This window comes from Oncorhynchus mykiss, chromosome 7, assembly GCF_013265735.2.
Source record: "Oncorhynchus mykiss isolate Arlee chromosome 7, USDA_OmykA_1.1, whole genome shotgun sequence".
NCBI classification, from domain to species: Eukaryota; Metazoa; Chordata; class Actinopteri; order Salmoniformes; family Salmonidae; genus Oncorhynchus; species Oncorhynchus mykiss.
Window position 1 is genome coordinate 18,470,421 of NC_048571.1, and position 25,801 is coordinate 18,496,221.

The following is a 25,801-nucleotide window of genomic DNA, read 5'->3' on the forward strand; positions in this document are numbered from 1 at the left end:
TCCTATGTTTCTTTCCTTAATTTCACCTTTATTTAACCAGGTAGGCTAGTTGAGAACAAGTTCTCATTTGCAACTGTGACCTGGCCAAGATAAAGCAAAGCAGTGTGACACAGACAACAACACAGAGTTACACATGAAGTAAACAATAAACAAGCCAATAACACAATAAACAAGTCAATGACACAGTAGAAAAAAGAAAGTATATATACAGTGTGTGCAAAAGGCATGAGGAGGTAGGCAATAAATAGGCCATAGGAGCGAATAATTACAATTTAGCAGATTAACACTGGAGTGATAAATGAGCAGATGATGATGTGCAAGTAGAGATACTGGTGTGCAAAAGAGTAGAAAAGTAACTAAAATAAAAACAGTATGGGGATGAGGTAGGTAGATTGGGTGGGCTATTTACAGATGTACTATGTAAAGCTGCAGCAATCGGTTAGCTGCTCAGATAGTTGATCTGTTGGTGAGGGAAATAAAAGTCTCCAACTTCAGCGATTTTTGCAATTCGTTCCAGTCACTGACAGCAGAGAACTGAAAGGAAAGGCGGCCAAATGAGGTGTTGGCTTTGGTGTCATGTACTGTCATGTTGTCTTGTCTCTGTCCTTTCCCTTCACCCTGTCTCCCTCTGCTGGTCGTGTTAGGTTACCTTTTCTCCCCCGCTTTCCCCCAGCTGTCCCTTGTCTCCTCTAACTACCCATTCACCCCGTTCCCCACCTGTTCCCTTTTTCCCTCTGATTAGGTCCCAATATCTCTCTCTGTTTCTGCTCCTGTCCTTGTCGGATTCTTGTTTGTTTGTGTCATTCATGCCTGAACCAGACTGTCGTCATGTTTGCTGTAACCTTGTCCTGTCCTGTCGGAATCTGCCGGTCCATCTGAGCCTACCTATGTTTGGTAATTAAAGAAGCTCTGTTTAAGTTGATTCGCTTTTGGGTCCTCATTCACGCACCGTAACAGAAGAATCCGACCAAGAATGGACCCAGCGACTTCGGATCCTCTCCACTCAGCCGTCGAGATCCAGGGAGCGATGCTAGGCAGACACAAGCAGGAATTGTCTGCTGCTCGACATGCCGTTGAGACCCTGGCCACCCAAGTCTCCAACCTCACAGAACAGGTTCACCATCTCCGCCTCGATCCACCGGCCACTTCCAGGGCTTTCGAATCTCCGGAGCCCAGAATCAATAACCCGCCGTGTTACTCTGGGGAGCCCACTGAATGCCGCTCGTTCCTCACCCAGTGTGATATTGTGTTTTCTCTCCAGCCCAACACTTACTCCAGGAGCACTGCTCGTGTCGCCTACGTCATATCTCTCCTTATTGGACGGGCTCGTGAGTGGGGCACGGCAATCTGGGAGGCAAGGGCTGAGTGTACTAACCAGTATCAAGACTTTAAGGAGGAGATGATACGGGTTTTTGATCGATCTGTTTTTGGGGAGGAGGCTTCCAGGGCCCTGTCTTCCCTATGTCAAGGCAATCGATCCATAACAGACTACTCTATTGAGTTTCGCACTCTTGCTGTCTCCAGTGGCTGGAACGAGCCGGCCTTGCTCGCTCGTCTTCTGGAGGGTTTCCGCGCAGAGGTAAAGGATGAGATTCTCTCCCGGGAGGTTCCTTCCAGCGTGGATTCCTTGATTGAACTCGCTATTCGCATTGAGCGACGGGTTGATCTTCGTCACCGAGCTCGTGGAAAGGAGCTCGCGCTCTCCGTCGCCTCCCTCTCCGCATCACTACCATCTTCCTCTGCCGGCTCGGGTGCTGAGGCCATGCAGCTGGGAGGTATCCGCATCTCGACTGAGGAGAGGGAACGGAGAATCACCAACCGCCTCTGTCTCTATTGCGGTTCCGCTGGTCATTTTGTCACTTCATGTCCAGTAAAAGGCCAGAGCTCGTCAGTAAGCGGAGGGCTACTGGTGAGCGCTACTACTCCTGTCTCTCCTTCAAGATCCTGCACTACCTTGTCGGTCCATCTACGCTGGACCGGTTCGTCAGCTTCCTGCAGTGCCTTAATAGACTCTGGGGCGGAGGGCTGTTTTATGGACGAGACCTGGGCTCGGGAACATGACATTCCTCTCAGACAGTTAAAGGAGCCCACGGCCTTGTTCGCCCTGGATGGTAGTCCTCTCCCCAGGATTCAGCGTGAGACGCTACCTTTAACCCTCACTGTTTCTGGTAATCATAGTGAAACCATTTCTTTTTTAATTTTTCGTTCACCTTTTACACCTGTTGTTTTGGGCCATCCCTGGCTAGTTTGTCATAATCCTTCCATTAATTGGTCTAGTAATTCTATCCTCTCCTGGAACGTCTCTTGTCATGTGAAATGTTTAATGTCTGCTATCCCTCCTGTTTCCTCTGTCTCTTCTTCACAGGAGGAGCCTGGTGATTTGACAGGGGTGCCGGAGGAATATCACGATCTGCGCACGGTGTTCAGTCGGTCCAGGGCCTCCTCTCTTCCTCCACACCGGTCGTATGATTGTAGTATTGATCTCCTTCCGGGAACCACCCCCCCCCGGGGTAGACTATACTCTCTGTCGGCTCCCGAACGTAAGGCTCTCGAAGATTATTTGTCTGTAGCTCTTGACGCCGGTACCATAGTCCCCTCCTCCTCTCCCGCCGGAGCGGGGTTTTTTTTTGTCAAGAAGAAGGACGGGTCTCTGCGCCCCTGCATAGATTATCGAGGGCTGAATGACATAACAGTGAAGAATCGTTATCCGCTTCCTCTTATGTCTTCAGCCTTCGAGATCCTGCAGGGAGCCAGGTTTTTCACTAAGTTGGACCTTCGTAACGCTTACCATCTCGTGCGCATCAGGGAGGGGGACGAGTGGAAGACGGCGTTTAACACTCCGTTAGGGCACTTTGAATACCGGGTTCTTCCTTTCGGCCTCGCTAACGCTCCAGCTGTCTTTCAGGCATTAGTCAATGATGTCCTGAGAGACATGCTGAACATCTTTGTTTTCGTTTACCTTGACGATATCCTGATTTTTTCACCGTCACTCCAGATTCATGTTCAGCACGTTCGACGTGTCCTCCAGCGCCTTTTAGAGAATTGTCTTTTTGTGAAGGCTGAGAAGTGCACTTTTCATGCCTCCTCCGTCACATTTCTCGGTTCTGTTATTTCCGCTGAAGGCATTAAGATGGATCCCGCTAAGGTCCAAGCTGTCATTGATTGGCCCGTCCCTAAGTCACGCGTCGAGCTGCAGCGCTTTCTCGGCTTCGCGAACTTCTATCGTCGTTTCATCCGTAATTTCGGTCAGGTGGCAGCTCCTCTCACAGCCCTTACTTCTGTCAAGACGTGCTTTAAGTGGTCCGTTTCCGCCCAGGGAGCTTTTGATCTCCTCAAGAATCGTTTTACATCCGCTCCTATCCTTGTTACACCTGACGTCTCTAGACAGTTCGTTGTCGAGGTTGACGCGTCAGAGGTGGGAGTGGGAGCCATCCTTTCTCAGCGCTCCCTCTCTGACGACAAGGTCCACCCATGCGCGTATTTTTCTCATCGCCTGTCGCCGTCGGAACGTAACTATGATGTGGGTAACCGCGAACTGCTCGCCATCCGGTTAGCCCTAGGCGAATGGCGACAGTGGTTGGAGGGGGCGACCGTTCCTTTTGTCGTTTGGACTGACCATAGGAACCTTGAGTACATCCGTTCTGCCAAACGACTTAATGCGCGTCAGGCGCGTTGGGCGCTGTTTTTCGCTCGTTTCGAGTTCGTGATTTCTTATCGTCCGGGCTCTAAGAACACCAAGCCTGATGCTTTGTCTCGTCTCTTCAGTTCTTCAGTAGCCTCCACTGACCCCGAGGGGATTCTCCCTGAGGGGCGTGTTGTCGGGTTGACTGTCTGGGGAATTGAGAGGCAGGTAAAGCAAGCACTCACTCAAACTCCGTCGCCGCGCGCTTGTCCTAGGAACCTTCTTTTCGTTCCCGTTCCTACTCGTCTGGCCGTTCTTCAGTGGGCTCACTCTGCCAAGTTAGCCGGTCACCCTGGCGTTCGGGGTACGCTTGCTTCCATTCGCCAGCGTTTCTGGTGGCCCACCCGGGAGCATGACACGCGTCGTTTCGTGGCTGCTTGTTCGGTCTGCGCGCAGACTAAGTCCGGTAACTCTCCGCAATTCACGTCTCAATTTTGGAGGGAGTTTTGCCGTTTGATTGGGGCTTCCGTCAGTCTCTCTTCCGGCTTTCACCCCCAGTCTAACGGTCAAGCAGAACGGGCCAATCAGACTATTGGTCGCATCTTACGCAGTCTTTCTTTTCGCAACCCTGCGTCTTGGTCAGAACAGCTCCCCTGGGCAGAATACGCCCACAACTCGCTTTCTTCGTCTGCGACCGGGCTATCTCCTTTTCAGAGTAGCCTCGGGTACCAGCCTCCGTTGTTCTCATCTCAGTTCGCCGAGTCCAGCGTCCCCTCCGCTCAGGCTTTTGTCCAACGTTGCGAGCGCACCTGGAAGAGGGTCAGGTCTGCACTTTGCCGTTATAGGGCGCAGACTGTGAGAGCTGCTAATAAGCGTAGAACTAAGAGCCCTAGATATTGTCGCGGTCAGAGAGTTTGGCTCTCCACTCAGAACCTTCCCCTTAAGACGGCTTCTCGCAAGTTGACCCCGCGGTTCATTGGTCCATTCCGTATCTCTCAGGTCATTAATCCTGTCGCAGTGCGACTTCTTCTTCCGCGATATCTTCGTCGCGTCCACCCGGTCTTCCATGTCTCCTGTGTTAAGCCCGTTCTTCGCGCCCCCGCTCGTCTTCCCCCCCCCCCCCCCCATCCTTGTCGAGGGCGCACCTATCTACAGGGTCCGTAAAATCTTGGACATGCGTCCTCGGGGCCGTGGTCATCAGTACCTAGTTGACTGGGAGGGGTACGGTCCTGAGGAGAGGAGTTGGGTTCCCTCTCGGGACGTGCTGGACCGTGCGCTGATTGATGATTTCCTCCGTTGCCGCCAGGTTTCCTCCTCGAGTGCGCCAGGAGGCGCTCGGTGAGTGGGGGGGTACTGTCATGTACTGTCATGTTGTCTTGTCTCTGTCCTTTCCCTTCACCCTGTCTCCCTCTGCTGGTCGTGTTAGGTTACCTTTTCTCCCCCGCTTTCCCCCAGCTGTCCCTTGTCTCCTCTAACTACCCATTCACCCCGTTCCCCACCTGTTCCCTTTTTCCCTCTGATTAGGTCCCAATATCTCTCTCTGTTTCTGCTCCTGTCCTTGTCGGATTCTTGTTTGTTTGTGTCATTCATGCCTGAACCAGACTGTCGTCATGTTTGCTGTAACCTTGTCCTGTCCTGTCGGAATCTGCCGGTCCATCTGAGCCTACCTATGTTTGGTAATTAAAGAAGCTCTGTTTAAGTTGATTCGCTTTTGGGTCCTCATTCACGCACCGTAACATTTGGGGATGATCAGTGAGATATACCTGCTGGAACGTGTGCTACGGGTGGGTGTTGTTATCGTGACCAGTGAACTGAGATAAGGCGGAGCTTTACCTAGCATAGACTTATTGATGACCTGGAGCCAGTGGGTCTGGCGACGAATATGTAGCGAGGGCCAGCTGACTAGAGCATACAGGTCGCAGTGGTGGGTGGTATAAGGTGATTTGGTAACAAAACGGATGGCACTGTGATAGACTGCATCCGGTTTGCTGAGTAGAGTGTTGGAAGCTATTTTGTAGATGACATCGCCGAAGTCGAAGATCGGTAGGATGGTCAGTTTTACTTGGGTACATTTCGCAGCGTGAGTGAAGGAGGTTTTGTTGCAAAATAGGAATCCGATTCTAGATTTGATTTTTGATTGGAGATGTTTATTATGAGTCTGGAAGGAGAGTTTACAGTCTAGCCAGACACCTAGGTATTTATAGTTGTCCACATATTCTAGGTCGGAACCATCCAGGGTGGTGATGCTAGTCGGGGGGGGCGGGTGCGGGCAGCGAACGGTTGAAAAGCATGCATTTGGTTTTACTATTGATGAAATCACTGGACCAGAGGCTGGAGACAGTCATTTGTCATCTTTATCGCTGCAGTGTTTTGATAACCAATGCTCTTTGAAGCCTGATCATCTCCAAAATGGCCGACATACAAGATAATGGAAGAGATCAGCCAATGTGACAGACAGCATGTCATTGTGTGGATTGTTATCCGTGTGTTACAGATAACTGACCGTTTTTCATGATTTTCTTTATTTTTTTCTCTCAGATGGACAGAAAAGGAAGAAGTCACTGAGGAGGAAGTTGGACTCTTTGGCGAAAGAGAAAAACAAAGATAAAGGTACATTGATGTGAAGCCCTCAACATGGTTGTCACTAGTTACCACATCCACAAAGTCAGAAAGCCTGCCCATTTCTTCAGTTTCTCTTGTTAAAATTGTATTTTAAACTTAACCCTAACCTTAACCACACTGCTAACCTTATGCCTAACCCTAACTTTAAATGAACCAAAAGTCATTTAATTTTTTTTATTTTATTTATATAGCCAAAATGACTTTGTAGCTGTGGTAACTAGTGCAAACCCCTCAGCATGGTATTTTATGGAAAGACTAAGTGCTTTGTACTGTACATTTTCCTGCTGTGACAAATTGGTCAAATTAATATAACAGATCTGTAGGCTATGCAAGCAGTGTCCTCCTTGGTAATACAATTAACACTGTTTAACAAGGCAGACATTGAAAGCAGTCCCTTCACTATTGGTGCTTCAAAAGGGACTCGGGAGGCATAAGGATAGTGGAAATATTGGAAAGATAAGGATTGGGTGTATTTTCAGATGCAAACTAGAACCAGGGGTTAAGGGGAGTGCTCTTGTTTGATTTTTTTCTTTGGGTTTAACTTTTTTCTTTTTACGCTGTCACATTTATGAAGACGTTTTCCCAGTCCTGAACATTTCGTTTCCAGAGGGAACAAAAACTTGTCCGTCCCCAGCCCTACACTCTTAGAAGAAAGAGTTTAAAAAGGGTTCTTCGGCTGTTCCCATAGTAGAACCCTTTTTGGTTCCGGGTAGAACCCTTTTGGGTTCCATGTAGAACCGTCTGTGGAAAGAGTACTACATGGAACCCAAAAGGCTTTTACCTGGAACCAAAAATGGTTCTTCAAAGGGTTCTCCTATGGGGACAGCTAAATAACCCTCTAAGGTTCTAGATAGCACCTTTTTTTAAAGTGTAGCCCCAGGCCCAGGTGAATAGCAGAGTGGCTATGAAACATAGACATATTTACTAGGGGAGGAGCAGGGATATATTTAGCAAAGTGTAGCAACTCCTTCTAAGGGGACTGGGCTGAAATACAGCCACTGTGCTTGCATCACAGACGGCATGTTTGGCAACGTGCTAACTACAGATCTGATGGAAGGTAGCTCTCCAATAGAGATGGAGGTAAAAACTACTCTAAGTGGTATAACGTACCAGTCCAAAGTTTGGATACACCTACTCATTCAAGGGTTTTTCTTTATTTTGACTATTTTCTACATTGTAGAATAGTAGTGAAGACATCAAAACTATGAAATAACACATATGGAATCATGTAGTAACCAAAAAAGTGTTAAAAAAAATCTAAATATATTTAATATTTGAAATTCTTCAAAGGAGCCACCCTTTGCCTTAATGACAGCTTTTCACACTCTTAGATTTCTCTCAACCAGCTTCACCTGGAATGCTTTTACAACAGTCTTGAAGGAGTTCCCACATATGCTAAGCACTTGCCGGCTGCTTTTCCTTAACTCTGCGGTCCAACTCATCCCAAACCATCTCAATTGGGTTGAGGTCGGCTGATTGTGAAGGACAGGTCATCAGATGCAAGACTCCATCACTCTCCTTCTTGGTCAAATAGCCCTTACACAGCCTGGAGGTGTGTTGGGTCATTATCCTGCTAAAAAACAAATGATAGTCCCACTAAGCGCAAACCAGATGGGATGGCGTATCGCTGCAGAATTATGTGGTAGCCATGCTGGTTAAGTGTGCCTTGAATTCTAAATAAATCACTGACAGTGTCACCAGCAAAGCACCATCACACCTCCTCCTCCATGCTTCATGGTGGGAATTACACATGCGGAAATCATCTGTTCACTTACTCTGTGTCTGCCAAAGACATGGCGGTTGGAACAAAAAATCTGAAATTTGGACTCATCAGACCAAAGGATAGATTTCCACCGGTCTAATGTCCATTGCTTGTGTTTCTTGGCCCAAGCAAGTTTCTTCTTCTTATCGGTGTCCTTTAGTAGTGGTTTCTTTGCAGAAATTCAACCATGAAGGCCTGATTCACGCAGTCTCCTCTGAACAGTTAATGTTGAGATGTGTCTGTTCCCTGAACTCTGTGAAGCTCCGCAGCAGAGCTCTGCAGCAGAGGACAAGTTCATTAGAGTTACCAGCCTCAGAAATTGGGTCTTCCTTTCCTGTGGCGGTCCTCACGAGAGCCAGTTTCATCATAGCGGTTGATGGTTTTTGCCACTGCACTTGCAGAAACTTTCGAAGTTCTTGACATTTTCCAGATTGACTGACCTTCATGTCTTATGGTAATGATGGACTGTTCTCTTTGCTTATTTGAGCTGTTGGTGCCACAATATGGACTTGGTTTTTTACCAAATAGGCTTATCTTCTGTATACCAACCCTACCTTGTTTCAACAAAACTGATTGGCTCAAACGCATTAAGAAGGAATGAAATTCCACAAATGGACTTTTAACAAGGCACACCTGTTAATTGAAATGCATTCCAGGTGACTACCTCATGAAGCTTGTTGAGAGAATGCTAAGAGTGTGTAAAGCTTTCATCAAGGCAAAGGTTGGCTACTTTGATTTGTTTAACACCTTTTTTTTACTATATGATTCCACATGTGTTATTTCATAGTTTTGATGTCTTCACTATTTTTCTACAATGTAGAAAAAAAAAAAAAATTAAGAATAACCCTTGAATGAGTAGGTATGTCTAAACTTTTGACTGGTACTGTATGTAAATAATTAATCACAGCAGCAGTCCCATTCTCAGTTTCTCATGTCATGTAAACTCATTGCGTGAGAGATCAGTGGTCGATGAAACATTCCCCTGAGGTACTGGGTTAGAAACATAGTGGCTGTGAACATGCAGGCTGCCAAATGCTGTGTCAATAAGGTGTGTGTGTATGTATGTGTGTGCACGTGCATAAGTGTGTGTGTGTTTAAGTGAACATTCTCAAAGTTTGTGGTTGTAGAGAGAGTGGACTGTGTCACCTAGCATATGTGATTGTTTAGTACATGATGACTCTCCTTCTCCCTCCCTGCTTCCCTCAATACCTCTCTCTCTCCCTCCCCCTCTCTCTCCACTCTCTCTCTCTCCCTCCCCCTCTCTCCTCCCTCTCTCTCTCTCTTTCTGTCTCTCCCTGCTTCCATCCCTCTTTCTCCCCCTCTCTCTCTCGCTCTCCCTGCTTCCCTCCATCTCCCTCTCTCCCTCCCCTCTTTCCCCCTCTCTCTCCCTGATTCCCTGCCTCCCTGCCTCCCTGCCTCCCTCCCTCCCTCTCTTTCCACCCCCCTCTCTCTATCCCAGCTGTCATGTGTTGTCTCAAAGCTCTGGCTCAATCTGTCACCAGAGCGGGACATGTGTGATGATGTGGCATGTGCTGTGGTCCATAGGGGTTGACGTGATGCCGTACTGGCCTCTGGAGCAGCCTCTCTCTCAGCTGTTCAGACAACCATAGTAAATGAACTTACAGTAGGGTACACACTGCATCAAACTCACTCCTGAGAGGGACCTGTTTATAATGTAGCCTTCTAACACTGCACTGCAACAACAGAATGTGTTTGGGGACTGAAGCAGACATCTGTCTGGGTGATGCCTTTGGCTTCTGATTGGGTGGACCTTGGGTTTGTTGTGGACCGGAAGATATATTGTCATCCAATGTGAACAACGGTTTCCACATTGAACCTAATGTGGCTTAACATTTACTGTAGTCTGTATCTCTCTCGGTTCCGGTTTGGAGACGCACTTGCTCTAAAGGTTGTGACTGTAGTTGATTTTAGTGTGCTCATTTTGAGTGGGCACACTAAAATAGTTTAGTTTCTCTCCTAGACAGAGAGTGAGAACAGGCCTAGAGTAGTGCCAGCTCACACAGACGCCGTTAATTGAATTTACGAGACTGCCATGAGCCTGTTCTAAAAATGACTTGTAAGCAGGACTTTATTGTTCACTGGAATCAAAGACCACCTGGCTAATGTGGTGGGCTTACGTGCAGAGAAGTCTTAAACAGACTTACTGTTAAGAAATGGTTCCTTGTTGACTTATTTATGGCAAAATGTAGGCTGGGTGAGAAGTTTTATGAGATTTAGTTTAATCTGTTTTATTCGTAGCATGTGCAGTAATCTCTATTCGCCGTGTTCATCGAAACACTGATGGTATCTTGACATGTTTAATTGGAGATTTGTTTCACGTTGATAATCCTGAGCTGCGATAAACCAAGTCTGTAAACAGCTATTTTTAGCTTAATCCCTTCTCTTTCCATTGTGTGAATTGAATTTCCATGAATCCCTTCTCTTCCTATTGTGTGAATTGAATTTCCATGAATCCCTTCTCTTTCCATTGTGTGAATTGAATTTCCATGAATCCCTTCTCTTTCCATTGTGTGAATTGAATTTCCATGAATCCCTTCTCTTTCCATTGTGTGAATTGAATTTCCATGAATCCCTTCTCTTTCCATTGTGTGAATTGAATTTCCATGAATCCCTTTTCTTTCCATTGTGTGAATTGAAATTCCATGAATCCCTTCTCTTTCCATTGTGTGAATTGAATTTCCATGAATCCCTTCTCTTTCCATTGTGTGAATTGAATTTCCATGAATCCCTTTTCTTTCCATTGTGTGAATTGAATTTCCATGAATCCCTTCTCTTTCCATTGTGTGAATTGAATTTCCATGAATCCCTTCTCTTTCCATTGTGTGAATTGAATTTCCATGAATCCCTTCTCTTTCCATTGTGTGAATTGAATTTCTTTCTTTTTCTCCCTTGTCTTCCTTCCCTTCATCTCTATCACTCTGTCTCATACATGTCGGTCATGTCTCTTGCACTGTGTCTTGGTCACCATGATAACAATACATTGTTAATATTGTTTTTATATATCGAGAGCTTGGGACTATAAGGTTCTATCTGCAAAAAGAGGATTCTGAGATAATTGGCTTTAAAGTTCCAAAGACTCATTTGTGCCAGCAATTTGTGTCTTGTATTCTTTTGAACTAAATAGGAATTGGGATATTTAGACTACTATATACTGTAGGTAGAGAACATTGACCAGAACAAAGCTATGCCAATAACAACATTTAGACTAAAATGCAGATTCTACCTGGAACCAAAAAGGGTTCTTCAAATGGTAGTCCTATGGGGACAGCTGAACAACCCTTTTAGGTTCTAGATTGTAGTTTTTTTTTCTAAGAGTTTACTGTCAGGGACCTGTGTCTGTTAGGGGAATTGATTCATCCTGTTAAAGGAAAATACCACCCAAAAACGATCTTCTGGTATTTCTTTCATTAGTCCTCTGTTGTTTTTCATTAGTCCGCTAGAAGCTGGGTAGACAGTGATGGCTGAGTTCCTCACTGGAGATCCAAGTACGTAACTTGAATTTCCGTGCCAAGCTCCCATTGACATCAATGCATGATTTACACAAACGTCTGAGCTACACACGCACTTCTCCAGTTAGGATTTGGCGCTGAATCAGGAAACCTTTAAAACATCATTTGTTATGTTTTTTTTACATTTTTTATACTATTATAGCACAGAATGTTTCCTTTTTCTCTCGCGGGCCTACCAATGCCTCAAAGTAAATATGATGTAGTCGAATATGTGGATACGTGCGCAACAACACCTGCGTCCAAATATTCAATGAGGGAATTAATACTCACTGAACAATCAATACAGTAACAATCATAATCCAAAGATCTCTATCGCTCACAACACATTCACATGGAGGACCACACACGTCTTTCATGCATACACAACCACACTCTCTCTCTCTCTCTCTCTCTCTCTCTCTCTCTCTCCTGCTCACTCTCTCTGTCTCTCCCTCTCGCTTTGTCTCTCTCGCTCTCTGTCTCTCTCTCTCGGGCTCTGTCTCTCGATCTCTGCCTCTCGCTCTCTCTCTCGCTCTCTGTCTCTCTCTCTCTCCCTCTGTCTCTCTCTCTCCCTCTGTCTCTCTCTCCCCCTCGGTCTCTCTCTCCCCCTCGGTCTCTCTCTCTCCCTCGGTCTCTCTCTCTCCCTCGGTCTCTCTCTCTCCCTCAGTCTCTCTCTCTCCCTCAGTCTCTCTCGCTCCCTCTGTCTCTGTCTCTGTCTCTGTCTCTCTCTCTCTCTCTCTCTCTCTCTCTCTCTCTCTCTCTGCTAAGAATATGGTATTTACATTCCTCTCTCTCCCTCCCCTCCCTTCCCCTTCCAGAATGCATACCCCAGGCCTTCGGTATGGCCCTGTCCCAGGTGATCGCCAACGACCGGACCCAGAGGCAGCGCCAGGATAGCCTGCGTCAGGACCCTCCTCACAGGGAGGAGCATAAGGACCCGTCGGACCTGGTGTCGTCCATCTTGCAGTTTGCCACCAAGAGGTCCACCAATAAGGAGCTGTCCAGCAGTAACTCCTCCCTCAGCTCCACCTCGGAGACAGCTAATGAGTCCACGTCGCCCAATACGCCCGAGGCTGCCCCGCGGGCACGCAGGAGGGTGAGGGTCTCCCCCCACACGCCTACTGTACCAACTCCATACACACACTCCATCGCCGTGTGAGTGTGTGTGTGTGTGTGTGTGTGTGTGTGCGTGTGCGTGTGTGTTTGTGTGCGTGTTTCTGTGACATCAAGTAGACGTCGGCTTGATAATGCTCTCATTGTGGTCTGCAGGGGGGCATGTCGGTGGACTCCATCACAGACCTGGATGATAACCAATCCCGCCTGTTGGAGGCGCTGCAGCTGTCTCTGCCCGCTGAAGCACCCAGCAAGAAGGAGAAGCACCGGGACAAGAGGCTGAGCCTCAACCCTATCTACAGACAGGTGCCTCGCCTGGTGGACAGCTGCTGCCAGCACCTGGAGAAGTATGGTACGAGTTAATACAGCCCCTCTCACTGATCACACCTGGGGCCTGTTCAGTAGGGCACAATGTAGCAAAAGGTTTTGCAACGGAAAACGAAAACGAGCGCAGGTAGCACCTCCCTGTTTCAAAACGTTTCCTATGTGTTGGACACGGCTCTATTCCTGTGGTCAAAATCCTCGTCTTTGTCAGGGATCGCTCACCTGATCTGATTCGAGCCCCACATCTTTACCCTGACCTGCACTGCCTAACCAGCCCAACATCTTTACCCTGCCCTGCACTGCCCAACCAGCCCCACATATTTACCCTGCCCTGCACTGCCCAACCAGCCCCACATCTTTACCCCGCCCTGCACTGCCCAACCAGCCCCACATATTTACCCTGCCCTGCACTGCCCAACCAGCCCCACATCTTTACCCCGCCCTGCACTGCCCAACCAGCCCCACATCTTTACCCCGCCCTGCACTGCCCAACCAGCCCCACATATTTACCCTGCCCTGCACTGCCCAACCAGCCCCACATCTTTACCCCGCCCTGCACTGCCCAACCAGCCCCACATCTTTACCCTGCCCTGCACTGCCCAACCAGCCCCACATCTTTACCCTGACCTGCACTGCCCAACCAGCCCCACATCTTTACCCCGCCCTGCACTGCCCAACCAGCCCCACATCTTTACCCTGCCCTGCACTGCCCAACCAGCCCCACATCTTTAACCCGCCCTGCACTGCCCAACCAGCCCCACATCTTTACCCTGCCCTGCACTGCCCAACCAGCCCCACATCTTTACCCCGCCCTGCACTGCCCAACCAGCCCCACATCTTTACCCTGCCCTGCACTGCCCAACCAGCCCCACATCTTTACCCCGCCCTGCACTGCCCAACCAGCCCCAGATCTTTACCCCGCCCTGCACTGCCCAACCAGCCCCACATCTTTACCCTGCCCTGCACTGCCCAACCAGCCCCACATCTTTACCCCGCCCTGCACTGCCCAACCAGCCCCAGATCTTTACCCCGCCCTGCACTGCCCAACCAAGATGATGTAGAAACAAGGCAGTAGTGTCTGGCCATTCATTCCCGACACTTCCTTCTCAACGTGGACCCCTGGGTTTACTCCCCCCGCTCTCCCGCAGTCTTTAAATCCTCACTTGCCGGACTGAGCGTTAGGAGCTAAAGTCCACTTCGGCGGGAATGGGCCACAGTAGCGTTGGTTTAGGTTTGCTGGTTTATAATCTCTGTGTTGAAAGGAGGCGTATGGCGGCTGCGTCTTCACGTCTCTTCCATCTGTGATTATTCGGCCCGAGTGTCTCTTTTACCAGTGGAGGATGACGCTCACTTATGTCCTCCGCTGTTTCTTCCGACAGGTCTTCAGACGGTGGGGATATTCCGAGTGGGAAGCTCCAAGAAGAGAGTGAGGCAGGTGAGAACCTGGGAGAGGCACTTTTTGATACCTCTCGCACGTTGCTGCACAAAGCTGTTGTTTTCAGCCCACCGCGAGTGGTTGGCGACCCCTTTAAACTTAATCGATCTTATTAATAGAGGATCTTGTATCGTTAACTCAGTTGAAGCATCGATTGAAATGAACTACACATTTTATTAATTGACTGTTCTGGTTGACAATATGGTTTTATAAGACCTTATTATAATTTTTTTTAACAGGGACCAATGCTAATGGCATTATATTTATGTATACTGTGATATAGATAGAAGCTGTTGAAATGAATGTATATAGATAGAAGCTATTCAAATTCTGATATGTTGACACAATATATTTATATTCATGCATTGATTTTGATATTGCCGCCGCTGCGGAGAATGCACACCCACTTAGCATTAGTTCAGCGTCCGTTATTAAAGGAAGCAGAGCGGATGAACTTGGCCCCGGCTGAAGAGCCAGGCTCCTCTGTAGCCGTGGCCCTAGTCTACAAAGGGACGCAGTCGAGCCTTAATGCCATATTGTAATTCAAGCAGGGCTTGTAGCATTCATTTCCATCCCAGGGCCTGTATTCAATTTCCATCCCAGGGCCTTGTATTCAATTTCCATCACAGTGCTGATCTAGGATCAGGTTCGCCTTTTATATCATAATTAATCAGATTACATGGACATGTATGTTCTGCCTATATCGTCATAGTCATAGTGTGGTTTTAAGTATTTTTTGCTCGCCGTGAATTTTTCCCCCTCCTTTTTTTAATGTCAGTTGAACGTTTGCTTTTGGTTATCATGACAGAAAACTCAATTCGTTGAAGTGTTGTTTTTGGACAATGTCTCTGTTTTTTTAAGGAGATTTGAGTGTTTTCTGACTTGTGTTCTCCAAGTTTGGACTTCTCCGTCTTCTCTGTATGCGTAGCTCATACGCAACGCTCACAATGGCAGATCCTAATCTTTCGTTCAAGTCAGCAAAAACACAAGCACTGGTGCCAGCCAGTTTCAGCCTGTCTTAAATGGTGTTGTTTCCGTTCTGAGATGGGGAGTTTATTGCTATTTTCAACATCTCACCGCTTGAGGGAATACAATGCTATCAGCGCGTTGAATCAAAATGTCACCATGTGAGACAATTTACATGACTTCTCACTGTAATCCCCCGTTTGCTGACTTGAAAAAGAACGGACCATATCATCGACATCACTAACAGATCGTATTTTCAAAGTTACTTAAATCTCAACCATCTCTCACTTTAAGGAAGTAGCTATATGATTAGGCTACTTCCTGCCAACATTTAGATCTGTAACCAGGTTTTTATCTAAAACACAAGCTATAATCAAACTTCGCTATAATGCTTGATCAAACACAATACTTGCTTATAATGCTTATCTTACTGGACTAAGTGGACCCATTTTAACTCTGAGTAATGCTAGGGGTCAGATTGTGGAAGAAGCAGGTTGACACAGCATGGGAACAGAACCGGTTGGACCAGGACTACCTGTGAGAATGTTTTCACCACCAAGGTCACACCTGGTGTGTGTATATCTGTGTGTCCCCGTAATGTGAGTGGAATGTGTTCACATGCGTGTGATGCGAATATGTTTGAGTGTTTCTCTGAGTTCACTTTCTAACTGTAGTCGCTGTAAACAGTAAAGTACGTGGACTACATGGTATATCTCATGTTCTGTTTTACTCTGTCTCTTAGCTGAGGGAGGAGTTTGACCGGGGAGTGGACGTCCAGTTGGATGAGGAGCACAGTGTCCACGACGTGGCCGCGCTGCTCAAGGAGTTCCTCAGAGATATGCCTGACCCTCTCCTCACCAAGGAGCTCTACACTGCCTTCATAAACACCATGTGTGAGGAAACATCAACTTCACTACTTATGAATACTACCCTCTGTGTGTGCAGTAGTAGAGTCAGTCTCTGCCCTAGGCCCAATCACCTTCGTTGGCCTCTTTTAGTAGGACACACCTTCAGTTTGCACTAAACCCACACTTAAGAGTGTATACTTGGGTCAATGACACACAGGCTGTATGCACTGTAAAGGTTGGGATTTAGCCTACCAGAGTGCATACATTGTGCCAAGTGTTGTGAATGTCATTGTCTACATGTACAGTCGTCGCCAAAAGTTTTGAGAATGACACAAATATTCATTTTCACAAAGTCTGCTGCCTCAGTTTGTATGATGGCAATTTGCATGTACTCCAGAATGTTATGAAGAGTGATCAGATGAATTGCAATTACTTGCATAGACCCTCTTTGCCATGCAAATGAACTGAATCCCCCAAAAAATGTTTCCACTGCATTTCAGTCCTGCCACAAAAGGACCAGCTGATATCATGCCAGTAATTCTCTCGTTAACACAGGTGTGAGTGTTGACGAGGACAAGATCACTCTGTCATGCTGATTGAGTTCGAATAATAGACTGGAAGCTTCAAAAGAAAGGAGGGGGTGCTTGGAATCAGTAAGATTGCACCTAAATCAACCATTTATCAGATCATCAAGAACTTCAAGGAGAGCGGTTCAATTGTTGTGAAGAAGGCTTCAGGGCGCCCAAGAAAGTCCAGCAAGCGCCAGGACCGTCTCCTAAAGTTCAGCTGCGGGATTGGGGCACCACAAGTACAGAGCTTGCTCAGGAATGGCAGCAGGCAGGTGTGAGTGCATCTGCACGCACAGTGAGGCAAATACTTTTGGAGGATAGCCTGGTATTCAAGAAGGGCAGCAAAGAAGCCACTTCTCTCCAGGAAAAACATCAGGGACAGACTGATATTCTGCAAAAGGTACAGGGATTGGCATGCTGAGGACTGGGGTAAAGTCATTTTCTCTGATGAATCCCCTTTCCGATTGTTTGGTGCATCTGGAAAAAAGATTGTCCGGAAAAGACAAGGTGAGCGCTACCATCAGTCCTGTGTCATGCCAACAGTAAAGCATCCTGAGACCATTCATGTGTGGGGTTGCTTCTCAGCCAAGGAAGTGAGCTCACTCACAATTTTACCTAAGAACACAGACATGAATAAAGAATGGTACCAACACATCCTCCGAGAGCAACCATCCAGGAACAGTTTTTTTGACGAACAATGCATTTTCCAGCATGATGGATGACCTTGCCGTAAGGCAAAAGTGATAACTAAGTGGCTCGGGGAACAACACATCAATATTTTGGTCCATGGCCAGGAAACACCCCAGACCTTAATCCCATTGAGAACTTGTGGTCAATCCTCAAGAGGCGGGTGGACAAACAAAAACCCACAAATTCTGACAAACTCCAAGCATTGATTATGCAAGAATGGGCTGCCATCAGTGTGGCCCAGATGTTAATTGACAGCATGCCAGGGCGGATTGCAGAGGTCTTGAAAAAGAAGGGTCAACACTGCAAATATTTACTCTTTGCATCAACTTCATGTAATTGTCAATAAAAACCTTTGACATTTATGAAATGCTTGTAATTATACTTCAGTATTCCATAGTAACATCTGACAAAAATATCTAAAGACACTGAAGCAGCAAACTTTGTGAAAATTAATATTTGTGTCATTCTCAAAACTTTTGGCAATGACTGTATGTCTATGTGTATGTACATTTGCCTATGTGTATATATGTGAGAGTGTGACATATTTCAAATGATTTAGACTGAATCCTCACTCTTAACCTCTAACCTCTGACATCTAACCCCTGTCCTGTACCTCTATAGTGCTGGACTGTGAGGAGCAGCGGAGTGCCACCCAGCTCCTGGTTTAGCTGCTGCCAGGCTGTAACAGTGACACCCTGCCCTCTAACCTCTAACCCCTGACCCCTGTCCTGTTCCTCTGTAGTGCTGGACTGTAAGGAGCAGCGGAGTGCCACCCAGCTCCTGGTTTACCTGCTGCCAGCCTGTAACAGCGACACCCTGCACCGCCTCCTGCAGTTCCTCTCTACCGTGGCGAACCACGCCCACGACAGCCATGACAAAGACGGACAGGAGGTGAGGCGAAGACCCCTTCCGTTACCCCCACCACTCCCCATGATTCCCAAAACAACCACATGCCCCTACCCCTAGACCTCCCTATAAACTAGATCTGAGAGGATTGGATCGGTGTGTAACCGGCGTCAAGCTTCAACAGCATAGCTTCCTCCCTCCCTAACTCGCACTGAGACTAGTTCTCGGGTTCTCGGGGGGGGGGGATGCTGTTCTGTGACATCATGGTGAAGTCTCAGTTTAGCCATTGTTGCGTGTTCTTCACGGTAGTTGTCCAATCTGTTTAGCTAGTAATTTTCCAGAAGCACTCAATATCGTATTCTATGAGGTCAATATAGTATTCTATGAGGTCAATATAGTATTCTATGAGGTCAATATAGTAGTCTATGAGGTCAATATAGTAGTCTATAAGGTCAATATTGTGGTCTATGAGGTCTATTATAGTCTATGAGGTCAATATTGTGGTCTATGAGGTCTATTATAGACTATGAGGTCAATATAGTAGTCTATGAGGTCAATATTGTGGTCTATGAGGTATATTATAGTCTATGAGGTCAACATAGCAGTCTATGATGTCAATATAGTAGTCTATGAGGTCAATATAGTAGTCTATGAGGTCAATATGGTATTCTATGAGGTCAATATGGTGTTCTATAAGGTCAATATGGTATTCTATGAGGTCAATATCATATTCTATGAGGTTAATATGGTATTCTATGAGGTCAATATGGTATTCTATGAGGTCAATATGGTATTCCATGAGGTCAATATGGTATTCCATGAGGTCAATATGGTATTCCATGAGGTCAATATGGCATTCTATGAGGTCAATATTGTATTATATCTGGTCAAATTATTATTTTTAAATCAGGAAGTATAATGAAGTGTATCTCTTTGTGTTAATGACAGTCAATTGCACATGTTTGCCTAGTCTAGTGTGGCTGTATGTGATTCCATGCTATGCAGGAATCACATACAGGACACACGAAACTGTATGCGCTCACTGTACTGTCAGTGGCTTTAGATAAAACCATTTGCTAAGCAGCGGGCATTATTGTTATTCCTATGTCCTCATCTCCTCCAGGTGACGGGGAACAAGATGACCTCTCTGAACCTGGCCACCATCTTTGGTCCCAACCTGCTCCACAAGCAGAAGAGTTCAGACAAGGAGTTCAGTGTGCAGAGTCCGGCCCGCGCAGAGGAGAGCACCGCTGTTATCGCTGTTCTCCAAAGGATGATCGCAACCTTCCACTCCCTCTTCATGGTGTGTGTGTGTGTGTGTGTGTTGATATCCTACCCATTCTCCTGTTTAGTCCCTCTTTATAATACAACCTTGCACGTATATGGTAATTGGACAGGCAGGTACTGTGTAATTACAGTAATGTATTCCTAATAGCCAGCAAACAAGCTACAATAAATGATCACTTTAGATTGGCCAGTAAGTAAGACTCCCTTGTGAGTTCCTTGTATACACTGTACACAGGTGAGGTGATGCAGTTGTAGAGAAGTTGCAACAACTACATAACCTACATTGTGTAAACTCAATCTGTTTATGTAGTTACCATGTCAAATGCATGGGTTTAGCACTGACACATTTGATGAACTCTCTATGTCCTAGGTCTGTATACAGCCATACCATTTCCATTACCTCTGCCTGTCCTCTTTCTTGCCATCACACATCCCTCCCTCCCTCCCTCCCTCCCTCCCTCCCTCGACCCGGGTTAGCGGTGCCACTCAGTAACATATATTTGCATCCCAAATGGCACCCTGTACACTATATAGTGCACTACTTTTGACCAGGGCTCATAGGGAATAGTGCCATTTGGGATGCAGCCTGTGTTTAAGTTATAGATTCTCCAGGCTTTACCAGACAATGGTTCTGTCTTATAGAATGAAAACAAAGCTCTGTGGGCCTTTGTTAGTGCTGTTAGTGCTGATCCTGGACCTGATTAAATGCCTTAGGGCCCAGTTCCATACCACTACAGATATCAGGCTTTTGAGACGGTGGCAGAGAGACTTATGGGCCAATCCCTTGCACTGATTGTTCTGACACCACCACCACTATTTCCCTGAACAGAAGTCATATTCTTTGAACTTTGCAGAGGTTGTTTTTCCCTTTGCTCAGACTGTGTAATTCAGGGTAGTGGCGGGATGCTGGAAAGAGGTATTGTTAGTGTAACAGTATAACTTTAGTCCATTTTTTTGCCATGGAGCATAGAGATGATTTTGAGGTTTTCTAACTCATTTCATGTAATTCTAATAATTTTGCCATGGGGCGGAGAAAAAAAATCTGCAGTTTTACAGCTCATTTCCCGCAATTCTACATATTTTGCCATAGGATGGAGGCAAATGTTTGCAGTTTTTAATATGATAACTGATCATCAATGGGCCCCAACCCGGTCGGTAATTCAACCATGCTGACAATAAGTTTAGATAGCTGGCCGCTAGACTAACTTACCAATCTAAATAAAATAAAAAAATAAAAAAATGCTGAAATGGGCTAATTGAGTGAATTTGGATGCACAACCAAGTTTCTAAATTTAACCTTGTGTATTCTATTATTCTTCCCTCTCCCCAAACATTTTTTGTTTGTTTGTTTTTGGTGTGAAATTGGTCCACGGACCAACAAAAGCGTGTAGTCCTTGGGCCACCAAGTTGCCCTTCCCTGCTATACATGGATCCATAGACTGGTATTTAATAGTATTCAATGTGTTCATGTATTGACTGGCTTGTGATCACCAAACGTGAAGATGGACAAAGTTAGACTCACTTTCACCATGAGGTTGTCTTGGTCAATAGCACCCCCTAGTGCTCCATCTTGTGCCATTACATACATAAACCATGTTTTTTGTACTTGTTTGGTCATGTCTGCTGTTGTCTGTGTGTAGGTGCCCCCGGACCTGCAGAATGAGGTCCTAATGAGTTTACTAGAGACTGATCCTGATGTGGTAGACTATCTGCTCAGGAGAAAGGCATCACAGTGAGTACATTGGTTCCACTGCACATATCACAGTCACACATTTTGAGTACTCATGGAAAGTAGTTGCTTAGCCTGGTGTTCATGTCTGTTGAGAGAAAGTGAAGAACCCATCATCTTTGGCAATATATTTTTATTCTCTCTACCCATCCTTTTCTCTCCCTCATCCATCCCTCCTTCCACTCCACAGGAGTCCAGACGTGTTGCGATCAGAGGATCCTTTCTCCCTGAGCGAGAGGCGCTCCTCCAGTGACTCCAACAAGGTCTCCAGTGGAGAGCTGTCCCCCTATGACAACAACTCCCCCATTCTGTCTGAGCACCAGGGGGAAGGGACCAGCCCAGGGTCAGAACAATACACCCTGGTGAGGCAGGTGGCAGGACGGACACGGGACACCCATGGGTCCAATCCTTGGGTCTCAAAAGGTGAGGGGACTACTGTCCAGTCTTACTTAAGCTGTGGTTGATATGATCGTGGTGAGGGTGGTGAAAATTATGATGATGATGATGACGATGATGATTGTGGTGGAGGTGATGATGATGATCTTAATGATGATGATGATAATGATTACCTTAATGATGATGATGGTAATGATTGTGGTGATGATGATTATCTTAATGATGATGATGATTATCTTAATGATGACGATGACCATGATCTTTTTTTTTGTATTTATTTTTGAATTTGACGCCCTTTTTCTCCCCAATTTCATGGTATCCAATTATTAGTATTTACTATCTTGTCTCATCGCTACAACTCCCGTACGGGCTCGGGAGAGACGAAGGTCGAAAGTCATGCGTCCTCTGAAACATAACCCAACCAAGCCAACCAAGCCGCATCTTAACACAGCGCCCTCCAACCTGGAAGCCAGCCGCACCAATGTGTCGGAGGAAACAACGTGCACCTGGCGACACTGGTTAGCGTGCACTGCACCCGGCCCGCCACAGGAGTCGCTGGTGCGCGATGAGACAAGTATATCCCTACTGGCCAAACACACCCTAACCGGGACAACGCTAGGCCAATTGTGCGTCGCCCCACGGACCTCCCAGTCGCGGCCGGCCAGAGTCTCTGGTGGCACAGCTAGCACTGCGATGCAGTGCCATAGACCACTGCGCCACCTGGGAGGCGGTGATGATAATCTTAATGATGATGATGATGATGATTGTGGTAGAGGTGATGATGATAATCTCAATGATGATGATGATGATTGTGGTGAAGGTGATGATGATTATAATCTTGATAATGATGACGATGATGATTGTGGTGGTGGAGGTGATGATGATGATGATGATGATTATAATCTTGATAATAATGACGATGATGATGATGGGTATGATGGTCCCTAAACACGGTCATGTCCATTATGTCCTATACGTCAGAGGAGCATGCTAATATCTGGGGAGCTTGGCATTCCACTCTGAAACCAGGGCTGATGGACCAGTCTTATGCAGGTAAGCTGTTGAAATGTAACAATCACATTTTTGGACTTTTACTTATCTTAATTTTCTGACTTTTTCCATTGACATCTGTATCTCCAGGTTCCCATAGCAACATGTCAGAGGGCAGCTCACGCAGCTCCCAGGAAGGACTTGACTGTCTCCAAGGCGATGCCAGGCAGGTGGTACGACGGACACAGACCTCACTGGGCGTGGCCGAATGCAGGCCCCATCCCCCTGTCACACGGGTCTGTAGCAGCCCTCACAGCAAGGCGGGACGGCCGCGCCTCCTGCTGAGCCTCAACCCTGTGACCCCACCCCTACCGTACCCCAACAGCCAATCAGCAGCCAGCAGCGCAGAGAACCTCCCCCAGGGCATTAGACACCAGGCTAACCCCAGCCCTAACTCCGCCCACTCGGGTCCTCCCCCTCCCCCTTACGGCGGCTTGTCCTCCAGGCTCTCCCCCGCTGCCTCTAAACCAGCCCAGCCTGTCTCCCCCTCCCTCGCAGCACCCCCTCACCAGCACCCCCTGCAGGGTGGGAGGCCAATGGTGCCACTGAACTCAGCCTCCCCCACCACGGACAGCATGGTACCCATGAGCCAAGAGTGGCAGGACTGGCAGAGGGACAGATGGCAGATCTGGCAACTCCTGTCCTCGGAAAACGCAGACACACTCCCAGAGACACTGGTGTAAGCTGGACCATAGGACCGTGGGATAGTGTTAGCCATCCCTCCCTCCATCCCTCCCCTCTGTCCTCCCCTCCGTCCTTCCCCCCAAACATGGGCGCCATGGCGTTGTTTACATGTGCAGCTGCTGCCTATACTACGGACTTGGTACAAAGTCACTAGTGTTTCCTGTTTGCTATGTATTGATCCGCGATTGATGTTGTATCCTGGTCATCCCTTTGCATGTTATTAAATATTCTCTCTGAGCTGTTTCAGAGAGGATCAACATGAAACTGTCAGCAAAACATACCTCAAACGTCAAGTTTATCAATTTGATTCACAATTGCATGTCCACTTTTCGATAAGGCCCCAGTTTAAATTGAACTGAATGTAATATGTACAGGTGACTTTTGAAGACAGGAAGGTTTAACGTTTATGACAACAATTTGATAAGCTACAGTCAATTTACATGACCAATCCTACCCTTATATATTTACTGAAGTCGTCACCTATATTAGTGATCGCTGCTAATATTCAGAGGGTATTTACTTGCTGATTATATCCCGATAAGTACCGCACACGTTTGTATGAGCAGAGTTTTATTCAATGTCAGTCACCAAGTAACAGAGCCCATAGTACAGTTTTGCAACAGTTTGTATATAAGCATTATAATGTATTTTATGTCGGGCCTAGCTAACATTTTTTTTTTTACAGGCTGTCTAAATGTTTGTGTCGTGTGGTTTTAACTCGGTTTAAAAAGATAACGTCTGTCAAAGCTTTACTAAGTTGGGTTCTAAAAGAACAGAACTGTGTTAAAGTTCTTTAATTCCTTGACTCTCTTTTCATCACATGTTATTCTGGGCGTCTATAAAGTCTCATCTGCTTTCTCTCTTTCCGTAGTTGACATTGTTCTTTTAGCTATTGGAATTCACTTCACCATGGTTGCCACAGCATGGCTTATCTTACAAGCTCATATCAACATAATTCATTCCAATGATTCTCTCATTCCATTAGGTGGTTGATGTCAAGGTTATGGCTGCATAGGAATATTAAAAAGACAAGTTCATTGCTGGCCTGACAGATTCATTGCTTTCTCTCTCACTGTATTTGTCCGATTGATATGGGATTTTACGAGATATTTGCACTTACAGTACTCTACTGGACTCTGGGAATTGCCAAAGCTTTTTTGATTCCTCCTTTTCAGCAACAAAACAAACACGTCTCTTGCTTTTGTCATTACATGCACTGTCTGCCTCTATTTTTTTTGTAAATGTAAAAATGGTTAAAGAAAATGTTTGAGCCCTTATTCAACTAGGCAAGTCAGATAAGAACGAAGTGTTATTTACAATGACGGCCTACCCCGGCCGAACCCAGACAATGCTGGGCCAATTGTGCGCCGCCCTATGTGATACAGCTCTTGATACTCTATAATTTACCTGATGCTTTTTGCGCCCAAATACACCAGTAGTCTACAATCATTTCCTAGTTTTGTGGATATTTGCTGGCAAATACTGCACACTTTCTAAATGGTAGTTTGTTTGTTGGTTCATTTCAATCCGTCTGCATGTCGAGAGGAATTTGAAGTGTGAGAGACATTTGAATTATTTACAAGGATTTTCACATTTCTACATATCTTCACAGTGTCCCTAAAATGACATGTCGAATACGCGTCCCATCTTCACTTCTATAAAAAACGCTTTCAACAGCTTGTGTTGCTATGCACTATTCTCAATGCCTGTGTGTTTGGAGTCAAGTATGCCATGGATCCATGCTCTTTGAAAAGGATTACAACTATTATGTCCGTTCAGTATTGTAATATGTGGAAATAACTGATTTTACCCCCCCCCCCCCCCCAACAAAAAAAAAAAAAAATCAACAAACACATGTATATGGCCCGAGTTTTGATCTGATGTCCGCTTTTGTATTGTGTGTCGTCTTAAATATGCCATTGTGGAATTAAACGTGGAAGAAGGTGTTTCGTGTACTTGGTTTGTCTTATACACCTTTTACCAGTGACGATGTAACCGATTTCGACAACGCATGAATGTTTGACGATGTAATAACAGTGTAGAACCAAAAGAGGGGACCCTAGATCTTTTTGCTTAGTCGTTTTGTCCACAGGTCATTCTAAAGATACGTTCTTAAACGTTCTTAAAACAATTTGGATAGTTTTGGACGATTTGATAATTCTTCACCTTGAAAGAGGAAAAATAATCGAAAGGAGAGAGGAGGAGAGAGCAACAGAGAGAGTGTGGAAGGGAGGAGGGGTAAGAGTGAAGACCAAGACTTCCGTAAGAACGTTCCACGCTGGCGGCTTTAATTCCATCTGAGCTCAGGAGTAGTCCTGCATCTGTTTACGGCACAGGACAGAGCTGAAA

General features: G+C 46.3%; 1 protein-coding gene across 3 annotated transcripts in view; it reads left to right on the top strand.

Moving 5' to 3' along the window:
• LOC110527437 (rho GTPase-activating protein 6) overlaps window positions 1–25,269 on the top strand; it is a 90,936-nt gene extending 65,667 nt beyond the window's left edge. For 2 of the 3 annotated variants that reach the window (XM_036982861.1, XM_036982863.1), the window contains exons 3-13: window positions 6,161–6,232; window positions 12,334–12,611; window positions 12,785–12,980; window positions 14,332–14,387; window positions 16,096–16,246; window positions 18,203–18,351; window positions 19,430–19,609; window positions 21,234–21,325; window positions 21,513–21,745; window positions 22,700–22,771; window positions 22,859–25,269. In XM_036982861.1, coding sequence (XP_036838756.1) covers window positions 6,161–6,232; window positions 12,334–12,611; window positions 12,785–12,980; window positions 14,332–14,387; window positions 16,096–16,246; window positions 18,203–18,351; window positions 19,430–19,609; window positions 21,234–21,325; window positions 21,513–21,745; window positions 22,700–22,771; window positions 22,859–23,451 — 2,072 coding nt within the window. In that variant the 3' untranslated portion in view covers window positions 23,452–25,269. The remainder of the gene's footprint in view (window positions 1–6,160; window positions 6,233–12,333; window positions 12,612–12,784; window positions 12,981–14,331; window positions 14,388–16,095; window positions 16,247–18,202; window positions 18,352–19,429; window positions 19,610–21,233; window positions 21,326–21,512; window positions 21,746–22,699; window positions 22,772–22,858) is intronic. The other variant, XM_036982862.1, reaches the window with a different exon arrangement.
• The last annotated feature ends 532 nt before the right edge of the window (window positions 25,270–25,801 follow it).